This window comes from Oncorhynchus keta, chromosome 34 (genome assembly GCF_023373465.1).
Source record: "Oncorhynchus keta strain PuntledgeMale-10-30-2019 chromosome 34, Oket_V2, whole genome shotgun sequence".
Classification (NCBI taxonomy): Eukaryota; Metazoa; Chordata; class Actinopteri; order Salmoniformes; family Salmonidae; genus Oncorhynchus; species Oncorhynchus keta.
The window spans coordinates 21,572,306-21,594,953 of NC_068454.1; the positions used below are offsets into that span (position 1 = coordinate 21,572,306).

At 40.9% G+C, this 22,648-nt stretch overlaps 1 protein-coding gene across 1 annotated transcript; it reads right to left on the reverse strand.

The window, feature by feature from the left end:
- Positions 1-206: 206 nt before the first annotated feature.
- On the reverse strand, positions 207-19,065 carry LOC118371561 (uncharacterized). The gene is made up of 3 exons (XM_035757057.2): positions 18,986-19,065; positions 5,393-7,496; positions 207-5,157 (listed from the first exon to the last, which is right to left on the reverse strand). Exons 2-3 carry the CDS (start codon positions 7,470-7,472, stop codon positions 3,977-3,979), a joined length of 3,261 nt encoding a protein of 1,086 aa, XP_035612950.2. The 5' UTR covers positions 7,473-7,496; positions 18,986-19,065; the 3' UTR covers positions 207-3,976.
- Between the last annotated feature and the right edge of the window lie 3,583 nt (positions 19,066-22,648).

Consider the following 22,648-nt stretch of genomic DNA (forward strand, 5'->3'; position numbering starts at 1 on the left):
CTTCATACTGGACACAGATACATAAAAATCGTATCCACGAGTTCATCTGACTCTGGGGAAGTAGATAAAGGGACTAATTGCCAAAATCCTGAAGTATCCCTTTAAATCTCAAAACTGTTGTTTTCCATAATTGTTATTGGTACAATTCTAAATCCCTGTTGGAACATCAAGTAAGCTGTATGAATATTCTCAGAACTGAAATAACATTTGAAAGTTTAGATCAAGTAACAATTTATTAACCAAGCAAATATAGTATCTTACAAATACAGTACACAATGAGCACCAGGGGGCAACAAAAGGCAGCTTAATAAGAAATACATATTGAAGAAAAAACACTATTAATGATGTCCATGTCTTTAGACAGTAAATAGTGGGGTGTGTAACAACAGACCCTATACAAGTTAGCCTTAATGTTGAACTTAAACAGCTGTTGTGAAATCAATATGGTTAAGACAGTAGTGAATAAATATAACTATAAAAAGTGTAAACGTTAATATTAGACAAGCAATAAAACAATTACATGGAACGCTAGATAGAGCCTTATGATCTACATATTTAGCAGGAAAGACAGGTACAATAGGAATAGGTTTTGTGTGATTCTCTGAAACTAATTCCACACGTAGAACAAAGGAACCAATTCCAATTGGCAAAATCACATTTACAATAGTAACTTTTGGTCAAAGACGTGGATTGGAGAACCAAAAGCGTCCTGAAATTGGATGGGAAGTCAACCAACATTATAGTAAAAGTTACTAGTGACCATAAATGATTGCAGGGCGATAGCCTCCACAATATAGTATGCATTGATTGAGGGTGTGTTCGTAAATTCATTTTTGATAATTTACGATTTCAGAGCACTCTCCCTTGAGTGTGCCAGAGCGCACAAATAACCCACGATTTTTTAATTGTTACAACTGTTGAATAACTGATTAACTTACGAACACGCAACACCCGTCGAATATGACAGTTGTCAGTAAAGGTGGGCAAAAAACGGAATTAAATTGTTGCTAGCAACACAGTTACAGTCACTAACGCTCTAGATAACTAGCTCTGCTAGGACGAGTTAAATGGTCAGAGTGAGTTCTCTCATTTGTGTCTGGAAGTAGCTAGCAAGCTAACCAACTGCCGTTGTGAGACAGCTCTCACGTGCTCATTTCTTTACTATTACTACCAGCAAACGATGTGCTACCGTTTTTGTAGCATTTGTACAAGTTCTAACACCAGATCGGTTGTCATAATAAATGTATGCAAACAAATCTAGGCTACTGTACATAGATAGCTATATGGTGGTATTAATTAATTATTGTTAATCAATAAATGCAAAGTCACTTGTTAAATCCATTTCAATGAGTGTAGAGGAAGGGGAGGAGACCAGTTAAAATTATTTTTAAGCCTGGAGACAATTGGAGACATGGATTATGCATGTGTGCCATTCAGAGGGTGAATGGGCAAGACAAAGGATTTGTGCCTTTGAACAGAGTATGGTATTAGGTGCCAGGCGCACCGTTTTAAGTGTTTCAAGAACTGCAAGGCTGCTGGGTTTTTCACAAATTGTCCACCACCCAAAGGACATCCAGCCAACTTGACACAACTGTGGGAAGCATTGGAGTCAACATGGGCTAGCATCCCTGTGAAACAATTGACACCTTGTAGAGTCCATGCCCCGACGAATTGAGGCTTTTCTGAGGGCAAAAGGGGGTGCAACTCAATATTAGGAAGGTGTTCCTAATGTTTATTACACTTAGTGTAAGTGAGAAGTAGACATTGGTTTGAAGCCAAACCCATCAGCCATAACTCACGCTGCTTTGGGATTCTCCACACTTCTTTCAGAGTTTACTTGAATACTGCCAATGACTGGAATGAACTGCAAAAGTCACTGAAGCTGGAGACTTATATCTCCCTCACTAACTATAAGCATCAGCTGTCAGAGCAGCTTACTGATCACTGCACCTGTACACAGCCCATCTGTAAATAGCCCACCCAACTACCTCATCCCCATATTGTTATTTGTTTGCTCTTTTGCACCCCAGTATCTCTACTTGCACATCATCATCTGCACATCCATCACTCCAGTGTTAATGCTAAATTGAAATGATTTCGCCACTATGGCCTATTTATTGCCTTACCTCCCTAATCTTACTACATTTGCACACACTGTATATAGTTTTTCTATTGTGTTATTGACTGTACATTTGTTTATCCCATGTGTAACTCTGTTGTTGTTTTTGTCGCACTGCCTTGCTTTATCTTGGCCAGGTCGCAGTTGTAAATGAGAAATTGTTCTCAACTGGCCTACCTGGTTAAATAAAGGTGAAATATATCTTCTTTAAAAAAAATGTAAAATAAAATACTCCCAGTCACTTTGGGAGAAGGGTGGAAAATCGGAAATGCAGCCATAAGTGGGCCCTTTGCTATGATCTGAAAGTGTCACTGACTTTGCCCGGTGCAATAGGTGGACAGATTTTTCCCTTTCAGAACCTTCCAATGTACCTAAATCGCGCACTCTGCCCACTTGGCAAGCCTAATCTACAGCACCTTTTGACTAAAGCAACTCACCAGGACTGAGATGGCTCACTGGGTCATGGAGCTGTGGGAATCTGGCTTAGTAATGAAAATGAATGTCAGCTATAGATGCAAATATCCACAAAAACTAGCATGATTGAAAGGAAGTATAAAAACAGTTTTTTTTTAAATATATAAAACAACTACTGATACACCAGTAGCTAGGAATACTAGCTATCGTTAATAACATAAGTAAAATAACCATGATAATAAATTCAACCATGCTTCAAAATGCATGGATGTAGATAGTGTATGCATGTAGGCCATGCAGTGGAGGCTGCTGAGGGGAAGACGGCTCATAATAATAGTCGGAACGGAGTGAATGGTATGGCCAACACATGGAAACCATATGTTTGATGTATTTGATACCATTTCACTGATTCCACTTCAGCCATTACGACGAGCCCGACCTCCCCAATTAAGGTGCCACCAACTTCCTGTGATGCCATGTATTTAAAATCCATTAAAAGTCACACAAATTTCAAATGGGATAACCTGCTAAATTCACAAGTTTGCTGGTCAGTTGTTAAACTCAAAACCTAACCTACACATTAGCTACACATACAATGGTACAGGCAAGAATACACAAAACATTTTGTACATCTGGATCCAGATCCATTTGGTGAAGTATACCATTAGTGTGATCTAAAAGGTAAAGTTATCAGTTTAACGGTCTAGGTTTGCACAACTTTCATCTACAAAGTTTTAAAAACTATTCACTGTAATTTGTACATGTAATCTATTAATGTTGAACATATATTTAGTGCTCATGCATAATATTTCACTATGTAGCCTAGATGCTACAGATAGGCCCACTAGTGGATTTGTTTCTCTCAATACATTAGAGTAACGCAATATTATTTTCAATTATATTTTATCATTCCTATGACTCCAAGTATAGATTCTCAATTTATTTTGCTAGGTAGTTAAAGTAAGCTAGCGCTAGTTGGCTGTACCTGCGCCAAAAGGTCCAGTATTTTTTATTCTCTACCTTGTTCTCCAACTTCTTTTTAGATGGGGAGCCAACATGTTTTCAGCACTTACTTCCATGACTGAACAAAACTCGTTTTCTCATGTCTCTCTCCTGTCCCTCTGCAGCAGACATGGTGAGCAATATGTTTGAAACATCAAATCGCAATAAAATCAAAGTATCGAATCGCAGTCCTTATAGAATTGCAATATATATACACATGCATACTATATATATATATATATATAGTATTGGCACCAAAGTATTGTGATAAAATCGTATTGTTAGGTCCCTAGCAATTCCCAGGCCTAACGGATACGTAGGTAGAAAAAAGTAGGTTGTGACATTATAAAAATGCTACATAATTATTGCTTTACAATGTCAGATCAGAGAGAGCAAAGATGGTCAGATTAAATCGAAAGTGTTGAAACTAGTTCAAAGAAATCACAAGTACAGATAAACAGGAAGATCTTCTGGAAGTCCCAACGGCACCTTTGGTTTCTGTTGCATCCCTGGTTTCTGTGTCCCTGGACTTTGTTTTTCATGGTCCATGTTTTGCTTGCCTGAAATATGCCTCCTGCACATTGTCATTAATGTGTTATGCACATAGTTTTTTACATCTTTCCATGTCCTGCCTTGTAGAACTGGTTCAGCTGCAATGCATGCATCACATTCCGTTTTACCTGGAATCTTCATCAGTTTAGTGAAGTCTCCGAGCTGCCGCCTGACCGCAGCCTGAGCCTCATCACTCCATATCTTCTGCTTCCTTTGTGTTGTCACAACAACAGGACCTGCCTCTAGTCTCTCGTCTTCACCCTGTGCAGGTACAGTCCTTGTTCCACCAACCTCTTCCTTGGCAATCTTTGCAGATTCTTTCTTTGTCCATTTTCTGGGGTCCACTCCTGTAAGGCCCTTCTTCCTTTTAATAGATTTTACTGTGTTGTGCACATAGTTTTTGATGTCTCTCCAAGTCCTGTCTCGTACAGCTGGTTCATTGTGGAGGCATACTTCACAGTCCCGTTTACCTGGAACCTTCATCATTGAGATAAAGTGTCCCAACTGACGCTTTACCGCAGCCTTAGCCGCATCACTCCACGGCCTTACAGGACTTGTCCTCGCAGGAACTGTCCTGACAGGAAGTTTCTGCGTTGGAAGTGTCTGTGCATGAAGTGTTGGCGTAATAACTGTACGTGCTGGAAGTGTTTGTGCAGGATATGTTCCTGCAGGATATGACCTTGCAGGATTAGTTCCCGAAGCATATGATGTTGCAGGAGATGAAAGGCCATAAGGACTTGCAGGATATGATCTTGCATGATGAGTCCCTGCAGTATATGTCCCTGCAACATATGAACCTGCTGGATCGGTCCCTGCAGGATGTGTCACGGTAGGATATGCTCTCGCAGAATCTGTCCCTGCAGAATATGACCTCGCAGAATGTGATCCTGAAGGATATGACTTCTCAGGATATGTCCCAGCATGATATGACCTTGAAGGCTGTGTCTCCACAGTATATGACTTCGCTGAATATGTCTCTGTAGGATATGATGACCCAGTAGGACATGTCTCGGTAGGATATGTCCTTCCAGTATCTGTCCCAGCTAGGTATGTCCCTGCAGAAGATGTCCCTATGAAATGAATAGAAACAGAAGAAAAGTAATCATGAACATGTGCCATTATCATATATTGTGAAGAGGAACAGAGCAAACACTAGAGTAATAAGTTGCCAGCTTCTCAAAAATGTAGGTCTCGTGAACATGTAAATGGCACAAAAACAGAATTTTCCACTGAATTTATCATTTAACCCCTTAAAACACAATGGACATCTTTCTCCAAATACCCTGTAAAGCAACTAATACTCACCATATGTAGGATAAACAACGCTTTCCTCAGATGGCCCTGGAATTACCACTGGAACCTGATCCATTGCAAGCAGCAGTTTGCTGATTTCGGCTAGATGTGCTGCATTTTCAGAGAGCCTGTAGTACTCTTTATGGACCTGGGTGTCATGTCCCAATAACTTTGCCACCTGATCCAATTCACTTTCATTCAAGTTTAGTAGTTGGCAATGGATAGCAACCTCTTTCCTCACTGTCACATGGATCAGACTTTCAGGATTCTTTGCATCACACTCATGTGCACACTTCCTCAGACAGTCAAACCCTCTGATGTAGCTTGCTGCATCAAGGCTACGTGCAAAGACATAAGGGTTGTCCTTTGACACACCAACTTTGTCTCTGTTTGCAATAAGGATCTCAAGAGATGAGATCATCCTCTCCGTTAGTAGGACTGGCATTTTCCTACCATTTTTGCCTTCTATTTCCAACCTGGTTAATTTGTTGTCTCCAAGCTCCTGCTCCAGCCTTGAGAGGTTATTGAAAATGTCTGCACTAGCTGGAGCTTTCTTCCTGTTTGTGTACGTTTCCAACAGCATTTTCGCAACTTCCCCTGTCCTTTTTCTGTTGAAGAGAGCTATTTCTGCAAGAAGAGTTTCATTTAGCTTTTTCCAGACAGTGTTGGTGGGGTTCTCCAGCAATTCTTTCTTCGCTGTGTCCTCTGCAACCTTGAGAAACTTCTGAAGTTTGATCAAATCCTCAGTTAGTGAAGACACATCAACTTCATCACACTGGGGGACAGCGCTGAGGGATAGACCGGAAAAACAGTTATTCCAATCATTTTCAAGAAGTTTAATGAACCTTTTGGCTTGTTCCTCTGCCTCACGGTCCTCTGTCATACGACTCTCCCCAAAAGCTATTTCGGTAGCTCTTTTCAAGGAATAGCCCATCTTTAAAGCAAGAGACGGGGTCTTGTACCTGTCGGAGGCAGGGTCATGACCACTCATTTTCCTGGCAGCATGAACGGCCAATTTGAATTTGGATGGTACACATACTTCATGCAGATATTGAACACCACAGTCCATCTCATTTACAGCAAGTACAAATCTAGCCAATTCCCTCATTTTTGAACCAATGTAAGTAAACTGTGACTTGGCATGACCATGCTTTGCAGATAGTGCATTGCCATATTTACATATGAGGGGATCATTTTTGATGTGGCATGAGATGTCATCTTGATTCATATTGTGTATTATTTCTTCATATCCTCCAGTAGAATAGACAGGCAATGGAACAAGTTGAGAGGACGCAGCCTGGATCTTCACTCTTTTTCCTCCCCTCGTTTCATCTGGTCCTTTTCTGGCATTACATGAGCTCTCATGCTTCCATAAATCAATTTTGGAGAAAAAAGCTAAGCAGTGTTGGCAGGGCAGGCAGTCACGCACAGAAACGCCATCATTAGATGGTCTACACTTTCTCACAATTTCCCCATCTCCCCTTTGAAGAACTTCAAAGTTGTGTTGATAGTTGCCTTTGTTACGGAGTTGGTCAAGCAACAGAGACCTGATTTTGGAGAGTTTTGGGAAGCTGATAGCATGACCAACAGCTGCTTCTTCTGTGTGCATCCTTTCTAAATGTCTTGCAATGTTGTGGTGTGGTTCATTGCAATACAGGCAGAAGTGCTTTTTGTCAAATTTTCTTTTACCATCATCTGTCGTATCACATGCACTGATTGTCAATTTTGTGCTGGTACGTAGGCTTGACCTTGTGCCTTTCCGTGGCGCAAACTTCTTGAGGCAAGTTTTTTTAGCTTGTGCTGCTTTTTGGGGGGACGGCTCAGATTCACTATTATCGCAGGGGCTTTCTGCATTAGATGGAAGAGGATCTGAACCACTTGGGAGGTTTGAATCCAGTCTTTGTTCTTCTACCTCATCACCTGAACTGTTATCATCACTTGCACTGTTCTCTTCAGCACTATTTTTTATGTCACATAAAGCTCTCTCCATGTCATATAAAGTCTTCTCCACATCACTTGAAGTCTTCTCCTCATTGTGTAGAGGATTTCCTTTCTCGTGTAAAGGATTCTCTTCCTGGTGTTCCCCATCCATCGTTTAGGCTGCTACCATCTGCACCTACACAAAACACAGCATAGGTCAGGAGAAACCCATCATAAGCCTAGTACATGGTAAAAATGTTGAATGGAAGTATCTCAGGTACAAGCTGTGCGTATATGAAGAAATAGGAATATAGCCAACCACTGTTTAGGCGAGCAGGTTGATTACAAAGTAATCATAAATTAGCTCTGCTCAGGGTTTCCGACCGAAAAGAAAAAAAATCCCTTTGCAAAATAATGCTTTTTATTAATTGATGGACAAATATGACAATCGTAAATACATTTGGCAGTCATGCTTATTGGTCAATTTTCTAAATATTGTGCAATTAAATTGGGGCGTGTATCTATTTTTTGCGGAATACCACTTGTCAGACAGCGCTTGAGCTGCAGCTCACCAGCTCATTGTTGCTGGAGTGAAATATGTACTTTTATAATAGCGCAACAATACGATACGCATTTTAAAAACAGTTTTGATGGCCACGATTAAAAAGAGCTACTATTTTATTATTCCCATTTGCCATGCATAGGCAACGGTAGGCTACCAGCATGTCACCAACCACTTTGCAATGTGAGCTGGAGACATATACTTAACTGATGAAACCTGAATGTTTTACTTATGAGAAATGTCTTACATTGTTTCAATGTAGCCTAGGCAAAATCTGACCATAGAAACATGGAGGCAATGATTTCATAAAAACTTCCTCATATGCCATTGAAATCATGCATTTCTCTCCTGTTCTATTGGTTTTCATATCAACATTCTTTCATTGTCCAGAAGCCAAAAGGCACAATCCTAGTCATGTACTGAACAAAATATGTACACAACATGTAAACATGTAAAGTGTATGTCCCATGTTTCATTAGCTGAAATAAAAAAATCCCTGAAATTTTCCATATGCACAAAAATCTTATATCTCTCAAATTCTGTACACAAATTTGTTTACATCCCTGTTAGTGAGCATTTCTCCTATGACAAACTAATCCATCCACCAGACAGGTGTAGCAGATCAAGAAGCTGATTAAACAGCATGATCATTACACAGGTGCATCTTGTGTTGGAGGACAATAAAAGGCCACTTTAAAATGTGCAGTTTTATCATCACACAACACAATGCCACAAATGTCTCAAGTTTTGAGGGAGTGTGCGATTGGCATGTAGACTGCAGGAATGTCCATCAGAGCTGTTGCCAGAAAATTTAACCATAATGTAATTTCTGGCGGATGGTCAGGGTGCCAGATCATAATTACAAATAATTTGTAGACTGCAAATTGACTGCAATAAGCCCAAACAGATATAATATTTGACTAAAACATAATCATTTTACACCTTGCTTACATTTGTATACGATCACATATACAGTGCATCGGAAAGTATTCAGAAACCTTGACTTTTTCCACATACTGTTACGTTACAGCCTTACTCTAAAACTGATTAAATTGTTTTCTCCACTCATCAATCTATACACAATACCCCATAATGACAAAACAAAAACAGGTTTTTGCAAATATATTAAAAATAAAAACTTCAAAATTACATTTACATAATTATTCAGACCCTTGGGTATGACGTTACAAGCTTGACACACCTGTATTTTGGGAGTTTTCCCCATTCTTCTCTGCAGATCCTCTCAAACTCTGTCAGGTTGGATGGGGAGCGTCGCTGCACAGCTATTTTCAGGTCTCTCTAGAGATGTTAGATCGGGTTAAAGTCCAGGCTCTGGCTGGCCACTCAAGGACATTCAGAAACTTGACCCAAAGCCACTTCTGTGTTGTCTTGGCTGTGTGCTTAGGGTCGTTATCCTGTTGGAGGGTGAACCTTCGCCCCAGTGAGGTCCTGTGCGCTCTGGAGCAGGTTTTCATCAAAGATCTCTCTGTACTTTGCTCCGTTCCAATTCCCCTCGATCCTGTCTAGTCACCCAGTCCCTGCCGCTGAAAAACATCCCCACAGCATGATGCTGCCACCACCATGCTTCAATATAGGGATGGTGCCAGGTTTCCTATTCAAGCCAGAGTTCAATCTTAGTTTCATCAGATCAGAAAACCTTGTTTCTCAAGGTCTGAGAGTCCTTTAGGTGCCTCCAAGTGGGCTGTCATGTGCTTTTTACTGAGGAGTGGCTTCCATCTGGCCCCTCTACCATAAAGGCCTAATTGGTGGAGTGCTGCAGAGATGGGTGTCCTTCTGGAAGAGGAACTCGGGAGTGACCATCGGGTTCTTGGTCACCTCCCTGACCAAGGCCCGTCTCCCCTGATTGCTCTAGGAAGTCTTGGTGGTTCCAAACGTCTTCCATTTAAGAATGATGGAGGCCACTGTGTTCTTGCGGTACTTCGATGCTGCAGAAATGTTTTGGTACCCTTCCTCAGATCTGTGCCTTGACACAATCCTGTCTCGACGCTCTACGGACAATTTCTTCGACCTCATGGCTTGGTTTCTGCTCTGACATGCATAGTCAACTGTTGGACCTTTTATAGACAGGTGTGTGCCTTTGCAAATCTTTTCCAATTAATTGAATTTACCACAGGTAAACAAACAAGTTGTCAAACGTTTGGACACACCTACTTATTCAAGGGTTTTTCTTTATTTTTACTATTTTCTACATTGTAGAATAATAGTGAAGACATCAAAACAGCAAAGCACCATCACAGCTCCTCCTCCATACTTCACAGTGGGAACCACACATGCAGAGATCATCCGTTCACCTACTCTGTGTCTCACAAAGACACGGCGGATGGAACCAAAACTTTTGATGGTTTTTCAGACTTCATTCTAAGACACTTTCAAAGTTCTTGAAATTTTCTGGATTGACTGACCTTCATGTCGTTTCTATTTGCTTCTTTGAGCTGTTCATGCCATATGGACTTGGTATTTTACCAAATAGGGCCATCTTCTGTATACCACCCCTACCTTGTCACAACACAACTGATTGTCTCAAATGCATTAAGAAGGAAAGAAATTCCATAAATTAACTTCTAATAAGGCACACCTTAAAATGCCAGGTGACTACCTCATGAAGCTGGTTGAGAGAATGCCAAGAGTGTGCAAATCTGTCATCAAGGCAAAGTATTGAACAATCTCAAATATAAAATATATTTTGATTTGTTTAACACTTTTTTGGTTATTACATGATTCCATATGTGTTATTTCATAGTGTTGATGTCATCACTGTTATTCTATAATGTAGAAAATAGTCCAAATAAAGAAAAACCCTGGAATGACTAGGCGTGTCCAAACTTTTGACTGGTTCTGAATGTAAATAAGGTATTTCTATTTTGTTTTCTAAGATATTTTCACAAATTTGTAAAGACCTGATTACGCTTTGTCATTATCGGGTATTGTGTGTAGATTGATGAGGCAAAACATGTATTAAATCCATTGTAGAATAAGGCTGTAACGTAACATAATGTGGAAAAGTCAAGGGGTCTGAATACTTTCCGAATGCACTGTATGTGATGGTCAACAGAGAGGTATATATTTTGGGTGATTTAAATATTGACTGGCTTTCATCAGGCTGCCCACTCAAGAGAAAGTTTCAAACTGTAACTAGTGCCTGCAACCTGGTTCAGGTTCAGTCAACCTACCAGGGTAGTTGCAAACAGCACAGGAATAAAATCATCAACATGTATTGATCACATCTTTACAAATACTGCAGAAATATGCTTTAAAGCAGTATCCAAATCCATCAGATGTAGTGATCACAATATAGTAGCCATATCCAAAGGCTGGGCCTAATATAGTATATAAGAGGTCATACAATACGTTTTGTAGTGATTCCTATGTTGTTGATGTAAATAATATTTGTTGGTCTGTGGTGTAATGAGGAGCAACCAGATGCTGCACTCGAAACATTTATGAAATTGCTTATTCCAGTTAATAATAAGTATGCACCCATTAGGAAAATAACTGTAAAAACTGTTAAATCCCTGTGGATTGATGAGAAATTGAAAAATTGTATGGTTGAGAGGAATGAGGCAAAAGGAATGGCTAATAAGTCTGGTTGCACAACCGATTGGCAAACACACTGCAAATTGAGAAATCATGCGAATAAACTGAATAAAAAGAAGAAACTGCACTATGAAAGCTTTGGAGCACCTTAAATGAAATTGTGGGAAAAAAGGCAAACTTGGTTACATCATTCATTGAATCAGATAGCTCATTCATCAAAAAAACACACTAATATTGCCAATTACAATGATTTTGCCAATTACAATGATTTTTTCACTGGCAAGATTAGCAAACTTAGGCATGACATTCCAGCAACAAACGCTGACACTACACATTAGAGGTCGATCGATTAATCGGAATGGCTGATTAATTAGGGCTGATTTCAAGTTTTCATAACAATCGGAAATCGGTATTTTTGGACACCGACGTTTTTTTTTTTTTACACCTTTATTTAATCTTTATTTAACTAGGCAAGTCAGTTAAGAACACATTCTTAATTTCAATTACGGCCTAGGAACGGTGGGTTAACTGCCCCGTTCAGGGGCAGAACGACAGATTTTCACCTTGTCAGCTCGGGGGATTCAATCTTGCAACCATACAGTTACCTAGTCCAACGCTCTCACCACCTGCCTGAGGATCCTGCCTAATACGTGAATCAGTAAGCCAAGGTAAGTTGCTAGCTAGCATTAAACTTATCTTATAAAAAACAATCAATCATAATCACTAGTTAACTACACATGGTTGATGATATAAGTAGTTTATCTAGCGTGTCCTGCGTTGCATATAATCGATGGGGTGCGTATCGTTGCTCCAATGTGTACCTAACCATGAACATCAATGCCTTTCTTAAAATCAATACACAGAAGTGTATATTTTTAAACCTGCATATTTAGCTAAAAGAAATCCAGGTTAGCAGGCAATATTAACCAGATGAAATTGTGTCCCTTCAGGGTATATGCAACAGCTTGGGCCGCCTAATTTGCCAGAATTTTACGTAATCATGACATAACATTGAAGGTTGTGCAATGTAACAGGAATATTAGACTAATGGGTGCCACCCCTTAGATAAAGTTCGGAACATTTCCGTATTTCACTGAAAGAATAAACGTCTTGTTTTCGAGATGATAGTTTCCGGATTCGACCATATATGGCTCGTATTTCTGTGTGTTATTATGTTATAATTAAGTCTATGATTTGATAGAGCAGTCTGACTTAGCGGTGGTAGGCACCAGCAGGCTCATAAGCATTCAAACAGCACCTTCGTGCGTTTTGCCAGCAGCTCTTCGTTGTGCGTCAAGCATTGCGCTGTTTATGACTTCAAGCCTATCAACTATCAAGATTAGGCTTGTGTAACCGGTGTGAAATGGCTAGCAGTTAGCAGGGTGCGTGCTAATAGCGTTTCAAACGTCACTCGCTTTGAGACTTGGAGTGGTTGTTCCCCTTGCTCTGCATGGGTAAAGCTGCTTCGAGTGTGGCTGTTGTCGTTGTGTTCCTGGTTCGAACCTAGGGAGGAACGGAAGCTATACTGTTACACTGGTAATACTAAAGTGCCTATAAGAACATCCAATAGTCAAAGGTACATGTAATACAAATGGTATAGAGAGAAATAGTCCTATAATTTCTATAATAACTACAACCTAAAACTTCTTACCTGGGAATATTGAAGACTCATGTTAAAAAGAACCACCAGCTTTCATATGTTCTCATGTTCTGAGCAAGGAACTTAAACGTTAGCTTTCTTTCATGGCACATATTACACTTTTACTTTCTTCTAAAACACTCTATTTTTGCATTATTTAAAACATGTTTCATTATTTATTTGAGGCTAAATTGATTTTGTTGATGTATTATATTTACATTTACATTTAAGTCATTTAGCAGACGCTCTTATCCAGAGCGACTTACAAGTTAAAATAAGTGTTCATTCAGTATTGTTGTAATTGTCATTATTACAAATACATAAAAATCTATATATATATATATATATATTTTTTTTTTAAATCAGCCAATTAATCGTTATCGGCTTTTTTTGTCCTCCAATAATCGGTATCGGTATTGAAAAATCATAATCGATCGACCTCTACTACACATCCCAAGTATAACTGACCAAACAATGAAAGACAAGCATTGTAATTTTGAATTTCATAAAGTGAGTGAAATAATTGAAAAAAAATGATTGTTGTCTATCAACAATTAATGACAAGCCACGGGGTCTGACAACTTGGATGGAAAATCCTCCGACTTACTCCTGGGCTACAATATCTGGACCCCTTCTACTGCCGATACGGGGCACGGAGAGGCAAAAACAGACTTACCCCCATTGCGACATCCCCCGAAGGCTAACTGCTAGCTTGCCTGCCCCGGTTTGCTAACTGCTAGCTTGCCTGCCCGGTCTGCTAACTGCTAGCCTCTGCTAACTGCTTGCTTGCTAACCCGGTCTACTAACTGCTAGCTTGCCCCGGTCTACTAACTGCTAGCTTGTTTAGCCCTGGCCAACTAACTGTTAGCTTGTTAGCATCGGCCTGCTAACTGTCTGAATCGCTGTGTCCCCCAGTCAGCCCAACCACTCACTGGACCCATATGTTCACTTGGCTACGAATGCCTCTCTCTCTAATGTCAATATGCCTCGTCCATTACTGTCCTTGTTAGTGTTTACTGTCTTATTTCACTGTAGAGCCTCTAGCCCTGCTCAATATGCCTTAACCAACCATGTTGTTCCACCTCCTACATATGCGATGACATCACCTGGTTTAAACATCTCTAGAGACTATATCTCTCTCAACATTACTCAATGCCTAGGTTTACCTCCAATGTACTCACATCCTACCTTAACTTTGTCTGTACACTATTCCTTGAATTTATGCTATCGTGCCCAGAAACCTGCTCCTTTTACTCTCTGTTCCGAACAGCCGTACCCTTATCCTACTTCTCCTCTGGTGGTGTGGAGGTTAATCCAGGTCCTGCAGTGCCTAGCTCCACTCCCACTCCCCAGGTGCTCTCATTTGATGACTTCTGTAACGTTAAATGCCTTGGTTTCATGCACGTTAACATTAGAAGCCTACTCCCTAAGTTTGTTTTACTCATTGCTTAAGCAAACTCTGCCAACCCAGATGTCTTATCAGTGTCTGAATCCTGGCTTAGGAAAACCACCAAAAAACCCTGAAATCTCCTTCGCTAACTATAACATTTTCTGCCAAGATAGAACTGCCAAAGGGGGCAGTGTTGCAATCTACTGCAAAGATAGCCTGCAGAGTTCTGTATTACTATCCAAGTCTGTACCCAAACAATTTGAGCTTCTACTTCTAAAAATTCACCTTTCCAGAAACAAGTCTCTCACTGTTGCCTCTTGCTATAGACCTCCCTCTGCCCCCAGCTGTGCCCTCGATACCATATGTGAATTGATTGCCACCCATCTATCTTCTGAGCTCGTGCTACTAGGTAACCTAAACTGAGACATGCTTAACACCCCGGCCATCCTACAATCCAAGCTTGATTCCTTCAATCTCACAAAAATTATTAATGAACCTAGCAGGTATAACCCCAAATCAGTAAACACAGGCACCCTCATAGATGTCATCCTAACTAACTCGCCCTCCAAATATACCTCTTGCTGTTTTCAATCAAGATCTCAGCGATCACTGCCTCATTGCCTGCATCCGTAATGAGTCTGCGACCAAACGACCATCACTGTCAAACGCTCCCTAAAACACTTCTGCGAGCAGGCCTTTCAAATCGACCTGGCCGGAGTATCCTGGAATGACATTGACCTCATCCTGTCAGGAGGTGATGCCTGACTATTCTTTAAAAGTGCCTTCCTTAAATAAGCATGCCCCACTCAAAAATTTTAGAACTAGGAATAGATATAGTCCTTGGTTCACTCCCGACCTGTCTGCTCTTGACCAGCACAAAAACATCCTGTGGCATTCTGCATTAGCATCGAATAGCCCCCGTGATATGCAACTTTTCTAGGAAGTTAGGAACAAATATACACAGGCAGTTAGAAAAGCTAAGGCTAGCTTTATCAAACAGAAATTTGCGTCCTGTAGTACTAACTCAAAAAAGTTCTAGGACACTGTAAAGTCCATGGAGAATAAGAGCACCTCCTCCCAGCTGCCCATTGCACTGAGGCTAGGAAACTGTTACCACTGATAAATCCACTATAATTGAGAATTTCAATAAGCATTTCGCTACGGCTGGCCATGCTTTCCACCTGGCTACCCCTACCCCGGCACCCTCCACAGCAACCCGCCAAAGCCCCCACCATTTCTCCTTCACCCAAATCCAGATAGCTGATGTTCTGAAAGAGCTGCATAATCTGGACCCATACAAATCAGCCGGGCTAGACAATCTGGACTCTCTCTTTCTAAAATGATCTGCCAAAATTGTTGCAAACCCTATTACTAGCCTTTTCAACCTCTCTTTCGTATCGTCTGAGATTCCCAAAGATTGGAAAGCTGCTGTGGTCATCCCCCTCTTCAAAGGGGGTGACACTCTAGACCCAAACTGCTACATACCTATATCTATCCTACCCTGTCTTTCTAAGGTCTTCAAAAGCCAAGTTAACAAACAGATTACCAACCATTTCGAATCCCACCGTACCTTCTCTGCTATGCAATCTGGTTTCAGAGCTGGCCACGGGTGCACCTCAGCCACGCTCAAGGTCCTAAACGACATCATAACTGCCATCGATAAGAGACATTACTGTGCAGCCGTATTCATCGACCTGGCCAAGGCTTTTGACCCTGTCAATCACAACATTCTTATTGGCAGACTCGACAGCCTTGGTTTCTCAAATGATTGCCTAGCCTGGTTTACCAACTACTTCTCTGATAGAGTTTAGTGTGTCAAATCGGAGGGCCTGTTGTCCGGACCTCTGGCAGTCTCTATGGGTGTGCCACAGGCTTCAATTCTCAGGCCGACTGTCTTTTCTGTATACATCAATGATGTTACTCTTGCTGCTGGTGATTCTCTGATCCACCTCTACACAGACGACACCATTCTGTCTACGTCTGGCACCTCTTTGGACACTGTTAATGTTAACTAACCTCCAGACGAGCTTCAATGCCATACAACTCTCCTTCCGTGGAGCCCAAATGCAAGTAAAACTAAATGCATGCTATTCAATCAATCACTGCCCGCACCTGCTCGCCCGTCCAGCATCACTACTCTGGACGGCTCTGACTTAGAATACGTGGACAACTACAAATACCAGGGTGTCTGGTTAGACTTTAAACTCTCCTTCCAGACTCACATTAAGCATCTCCAATCCAAAAATAATTCTAGAATTGGCTTCCTGTATCGCAACAGAGCATCCTTCACTCATGCTTCCAAACATACCCTCGTAAAACTGACCATCCTACCGATCCTCGACTTCGGTGATGTCATCTATAAAATAGCCTCCAACACTCTACTCAACAAACTGGATGCAGTCTATCACTGTGCCATCCGTTTTGTCACCAAAGCCCCATACACTACACACCATTGCGACCTGTACGCTCTCGTTGGCTGGCCCTCGCTTCATACTCGTCGCCAAACCCACTGGCTACAGGTTATCTACAAGTCTCTGCTAGGTAAAGCCCCGCCTTATCTCAGCTCACTGGTCACCATAGCAGTGTAACGGAGGTCACCATAGCAGTGTAACGGATGTGAAACGGCTAGCTTAGTTAGCGGTGCGCGCTAAATAGCGTTTCAATCGGTTACGTCACTTGCTCTGAGACCTTGAAGTAGTAGTTCCCCTTGCTCTGCAAGGGCCGCGGCTTTTGTGGAGCGATGGGTAACGATGCTTCGAGGGTGACTGTTGTCGATGTGTGCAGAGGGTCCCTGGATCACGCCCGGGTATGGGCGAGGGGACGGACGTAAAGTTATACTGTTACAGCAGCACCCACTCGTAGCACGCGCTCCAGCAGATATATTTCACTGGTCATCCCCAAAGCCAACACCTACTTTGGCCGCCTTTCCTTCAAGTTCTCTGCTGCCAATGACTGGAACGAATTGCAAAAATCATTGAAGTTGGAGACATATCTCCCTCACTAAACTTCAAGCATCAGCCGTCAGAGCAGTTTAGCGATCGCTGCAGCTGTAAATAGCCTAACCAACTGCCTACCTCATCCCCATATTTTTATTTTTTTTCTGCTCTTTTGCACACCAGTATTTCTACTTCCATATCCTCATCCGCACATTATCACTCCAATTGCTAAATTGTAATTATTTTGCCACTATGGCCTATTTATTGCCTTACCTCCTTACATCATTTGCACGCACTCTATACAGATGTTCTATTGTGTTATTTACTATGTTTGTTTATTCCATGTGTAACTCTGTGTTGTCATTTTGTCGCACTGCTTTGCTTTAACTTGGCCAGGTAGCAGTTGTAAATTAGAACTTGTTCTCAACTGGCCGACCTGGTTAAATAAAGGTTAAATAAAATAAAAGCACCCAAGCTAACTAGCTAATGTTGGCTAGCTTGCTAGCTATTTCCAGACAAAATTGAGAGAACACCTCAATCTGACCATTTTACTCGCCCTCGTAAATGCATCAGTCATTCTGCGCTCTGGCACACTCAGACGAGAGTGCTCTGAAATCGGAGTAGATAGCCAGAATTAACCATGTCCTTTGAGAACGCACCTCGACTACACCACTTAGCTAAGAATGACGTGAATAATCAAGTCAATAAACGTTGGGCAGTTAGATTATAGTTAATATACTGCCTGGCAAGTTCGATGTATTAGTAGTCAACTAACGTTAGGTAACGAGCTAAACAACGGTACATACTGATGTAATGCTAATCAGTTCGTAAGGATAGTGTAGCTAACAAATTGTCAGCCAACATAACGTGTAACGTAACCTATATGAAAAGTCATTACATTGCACAACATGTTCTTAACATTTGTCATAATTAGTTTAAATAATTAATTTGTTTAAGCATTGAATTTGTATCGTCGGATTTCATCAGCATATTTTCCGCAATTTTCTTAAAATCTGAAAACGATGTGAAGTCACGCCCATTTTCTGGAGAGGAGTGGGGGGGTGCTATACCACAGATAGAACAATGAGACAGAACTTTACTGGATGTATAAATGTGACGCATCTGCTTGGCGTTCTCACTTCGGCTATACTGTTAGCTACATATCTACCACCTGACCTGTTTGAGTCAGTGGTTTTTGTCAATAAAATAGCTGACAGACCAAAAAAATGAATATTTATTCTCAGTATAAGTATTTTTACAACGCTAATACAAACCTGAGGGGGTAAATGAACCTTTTCAAAAAAGGGCTAAAATAACACCCCCACCACCACTCCATTCCGTCAGCAAGTAGCACTGCCTCAACGTCCGACATTTAGAGAGCGAGCGAAACAATGCGAGAGCAGGGGAATGTCACAGATAGAACAATAAGGGTTAGTTGTAAAAATATTTGGTAATATAGTACCCTCCCACCGCAAGCCAGAAAATTAGATAAACAAATGTTGACTTCATAATACAGCGACTCGAGGGAGCTAACACCTAAGCACGTGTTGTAACGTTGACTAATTAACCGTAAAATTGGAATAAACGTCTATGACGTTCTTACCGGAGGAGTAGAGCTTGAAACGATATAGCTAGCGCCACTGTTGTGCCCTGAGATAAATCGAGGATAGCATGCGCCCAGGGTTGCCAGATCAAGGAAATTTTTCTAGCCCATTGACCACACAAAACCCACATAAAAGGCATACAACTAGCCCCAAAACAGCAAGAGGGGAGTTGCCATATCTATACAATAAACACTTTTCCCATAACGTTATCGAGACAATTAAGAAGGAATATTATAATAACGACGTTGGAAGCAAAATTCGGGTTTCAAAATAACACTTATTGCAAGCTATATGACATTGCTTAATTATAATTAATAGCAGTCAAACGAGTTAAATCGACATCCATAAATGGAAAATGATCTGTTGAGTTTATAAAGGGGGCAATTATATTTTATCTTGCCACATATTAAAATTCCTTTATTATGGCATAAGGCACAAGGGGTATGGTATATGGCCAATATACCTCGGCTAAGGGCTGTTTTTTACTCACGGTGCATGTGGAGTGCCTGGATTCAGCCGTTAGTCATGGTATATTGGCCATATACCACATATCCCCGGGGGGGCTTATTGCTATTATAAACTGGTTACCACTGTAATTAGAACAGTAATATGTATACCAAGGCTTTCAGCCAATCAGCATTCAGGGCTCAAACCAGGTTTATAAATGTAAAGTTTGAGTGATGAGAATTGGACTGAGGATCTCAATCTCTGAGCAAGAAACACCTGGATGAACATAAAAAGCTAATGTTAGTCTATTTTCTGGCAATTGTGCTGCCATGTCTCAGATGTTAAGCCTACAAACCGTTATAAATGGCCCGTTTTCAAGATTGACTGGTAGCTACAGGTAGCCTATAGCCCCTGATAGGCCAACATGTAAATTCAGATAGTTTACAGTAGCCTAGACAAGATGTAGGCAAGATATAAAGTGAACGATTTAGCAGCTTGCTTAGTTCAAATTAACAGACACATTTATTAATGAATTTTGCAATAAGAAATGCTTGTTTCCCAAATAGCCTGCTGCAACAGGGGTCATAATTTAAATCACTGAATATTAATATGTATATGACCTGAATATGCTTGTCATCAACAGTCAGTGGTTATTTAACTTTTTTTTTTTTGTTGTAGTCTACCCGTAGCCTAATCTGACTACTGTTACCATCAATTTAATTTGTTTATAATAACACAAGGCAACAAGTTCACCAGCTCCAGGTAGGCTACACAAGTGGCCCAATTTGATTCATAATGACTCCAGTGATATCTTAATTTCAACATATGTATTGTATCTAATGGTTGCATACAATGGCATATTCATTAATAGTCTACTTGATGGCTAACAGAGGCAAATGTATATTTTTACAAATGACTTTTCCTCATAAAATGAACCACGCAAGGGAGTTCCATAAGTTCCATTTCAAATTCACTCGGGAAACCCCCAAGAACCAAGAACTGAGCATGCATAAAGCACTTTGCTTGATACCGTTTTCTTTAAGCAGTCATAGAGAATGCACTTTCAACCACCTCCGAATTTATATAATGCGCCCAAAGTCGTTTTCCAGTGTTTTGTTTCCATTACTTCTCGATGTGTCTCAGCTATGTTTTATGGAAAAAGAGTTCATAAAAAGAGAAATAGGTGTTTCCATAATGACAATCTAAATGGCCTACCAATGGTAAGAAGTTGTCACAACGTGAACACGTGCAGCTCTCCTTTTGCTCACGTGACTCAGCCAAGAACTGTTGTGTTCTCTCAACACACCCCCACCCCCCTCCGGCCTTCCCTAGCGGTCAGTGACATGTATATTTTTTAAGAGAAATGCCATGGCAGCCGCGGTACAATTTATAAATAGCCCCAAAACCCAATACTTTTTCAACCGCAACATCGTTGTCAAAGTAGCCCAAATGCAGGAAAACCACGAACGTGGCAACGCCATGCGCCCCAAAGTAGAGACGTTGTCTTAGCTGGGATTTACCAGGGGTTGGCATCCAACGTCAATGGTGCATTACTGCCTCCTACTGTGCTGGAGTGTGGGCCAGAGACCGTGGTGTTTTCTCAATTAGATTTGTTCAACTCCTGCGTCCTTCCTCAGACCTTTTTTCGAAAATGTCTACGTTTGTCGAAGAGAGGGAATGTGGACGAAAATGCGATTGTAAGAAAGGTTAAACTAGGCAGGTAGCCTAGTGGTTAGAGCGTTGGACTAGTAACCGGAAGGTTGCAAGATCGAATCTCCGAGCTGACAAGGTACAAATCTGCCGTTCTACCCCTTGAACAAGGTACTTAACCCACTGTTCGTAGGCCGTCATTGAAAATAAGAATTTGTTCTAAACTAACTTGTCTCGTTAAATAAAGGTAAAAAATAATCAGTGGCGATCCGTCATGTGGGCCCCACCTATTTAGCAAAAATAAATATCTTGTGTTTCTAGTTCCCTGCTTTGCATGTTATTTTGGCATTAATACGCGTCACATATCAGTTTGCAAATGTAATTTTAAAAATAATTGAGTTAATAAAGCCGCATACAACATGGTCTCTTTTTTAATTTCTTGAGTAAGGCAGCTGCAAAATGCAGGTGATTCAGCCAAGCTCAGTGCTTTCTGTGGTGGTAGGGCAGCCAGCAGAAAATCAGAAGAGTAGGGGTTGGTAATGTTCTCTAGTTGCGACGTGATTGGCTCAGTGTTCTGTCACTCATAGGGACATTACCTCACCGCAAAATCTACGAGGAGAGCTCGAAAATTCAAGCCCCTTGGGTGCTGCCATAAATTTACATTAGAAGTGCCAATCCAAGAAGGCTCAAGGTTATTGGCCACAGATACAATGACAAATCACGTTATATCTACTTTAGCTTTGATTGGGCTGATCATGTCAACATCATACTTTCAAAATCTTAGCTAGCAAGCTAGACAAGCAGTCATCATCATGAATCAAGATGACAATCTACTGGCAAATCCTTGTCATATGAAGAGCAATTATAGATAAAACGTATTGGTGCTCATTGGACATAAACATTACACAAGTTGTAAATCGCAAATTCAACAATGAGTGGTTTGGAAGGAGTCAGTGGCTAACTGCAAGCGTTGCAAAGCAATCACTAGCCTGCTATTCAGTGGAGTCCAAGTCTGGGTTTAAGGCTCTCTTTTCCAAGCTTAAAACGCTAAACATTCACATCCAACACCATAGGTCAGAAAATGTTGAATACATTGGCCATGCTGTCAATCCAGCATGATTTCTGCCACATTCAAAACAACTGGAAACACAGAACTGGGAATCTCAAGACTTCAGTGAGTTCCAGACAGTTGGGAACTTGGAAAACAAGCTCCATCTGGGAAAATACGTATTGAACAGTCATCCAAGTCGGAAACTCTGACAGAGCTCCTCTTTCTAGAGCTCCGACATGAAGATCACTGACGTCATGATTCAACCTAGTTTTTTTCAGAGTTCCCAGTTGTTTTGAAAGCACCATAAAGCCAGAGAATGCGAGACTTGGATGACAAAATTTGCCCACAAGAAGGATCTGAGCACAGCACACCAAGGTGGGTCCAAAAATGTATTGTATGCTGCTGCATAAATGTAATATGTCTTAATCAAAATTAGTGCCTCGTCGTTCCCTTATGCTATAGTTTGTACATCTCAATTGTTAGAAGAAACCAGATTTGTTTAAACAAGTCAGTC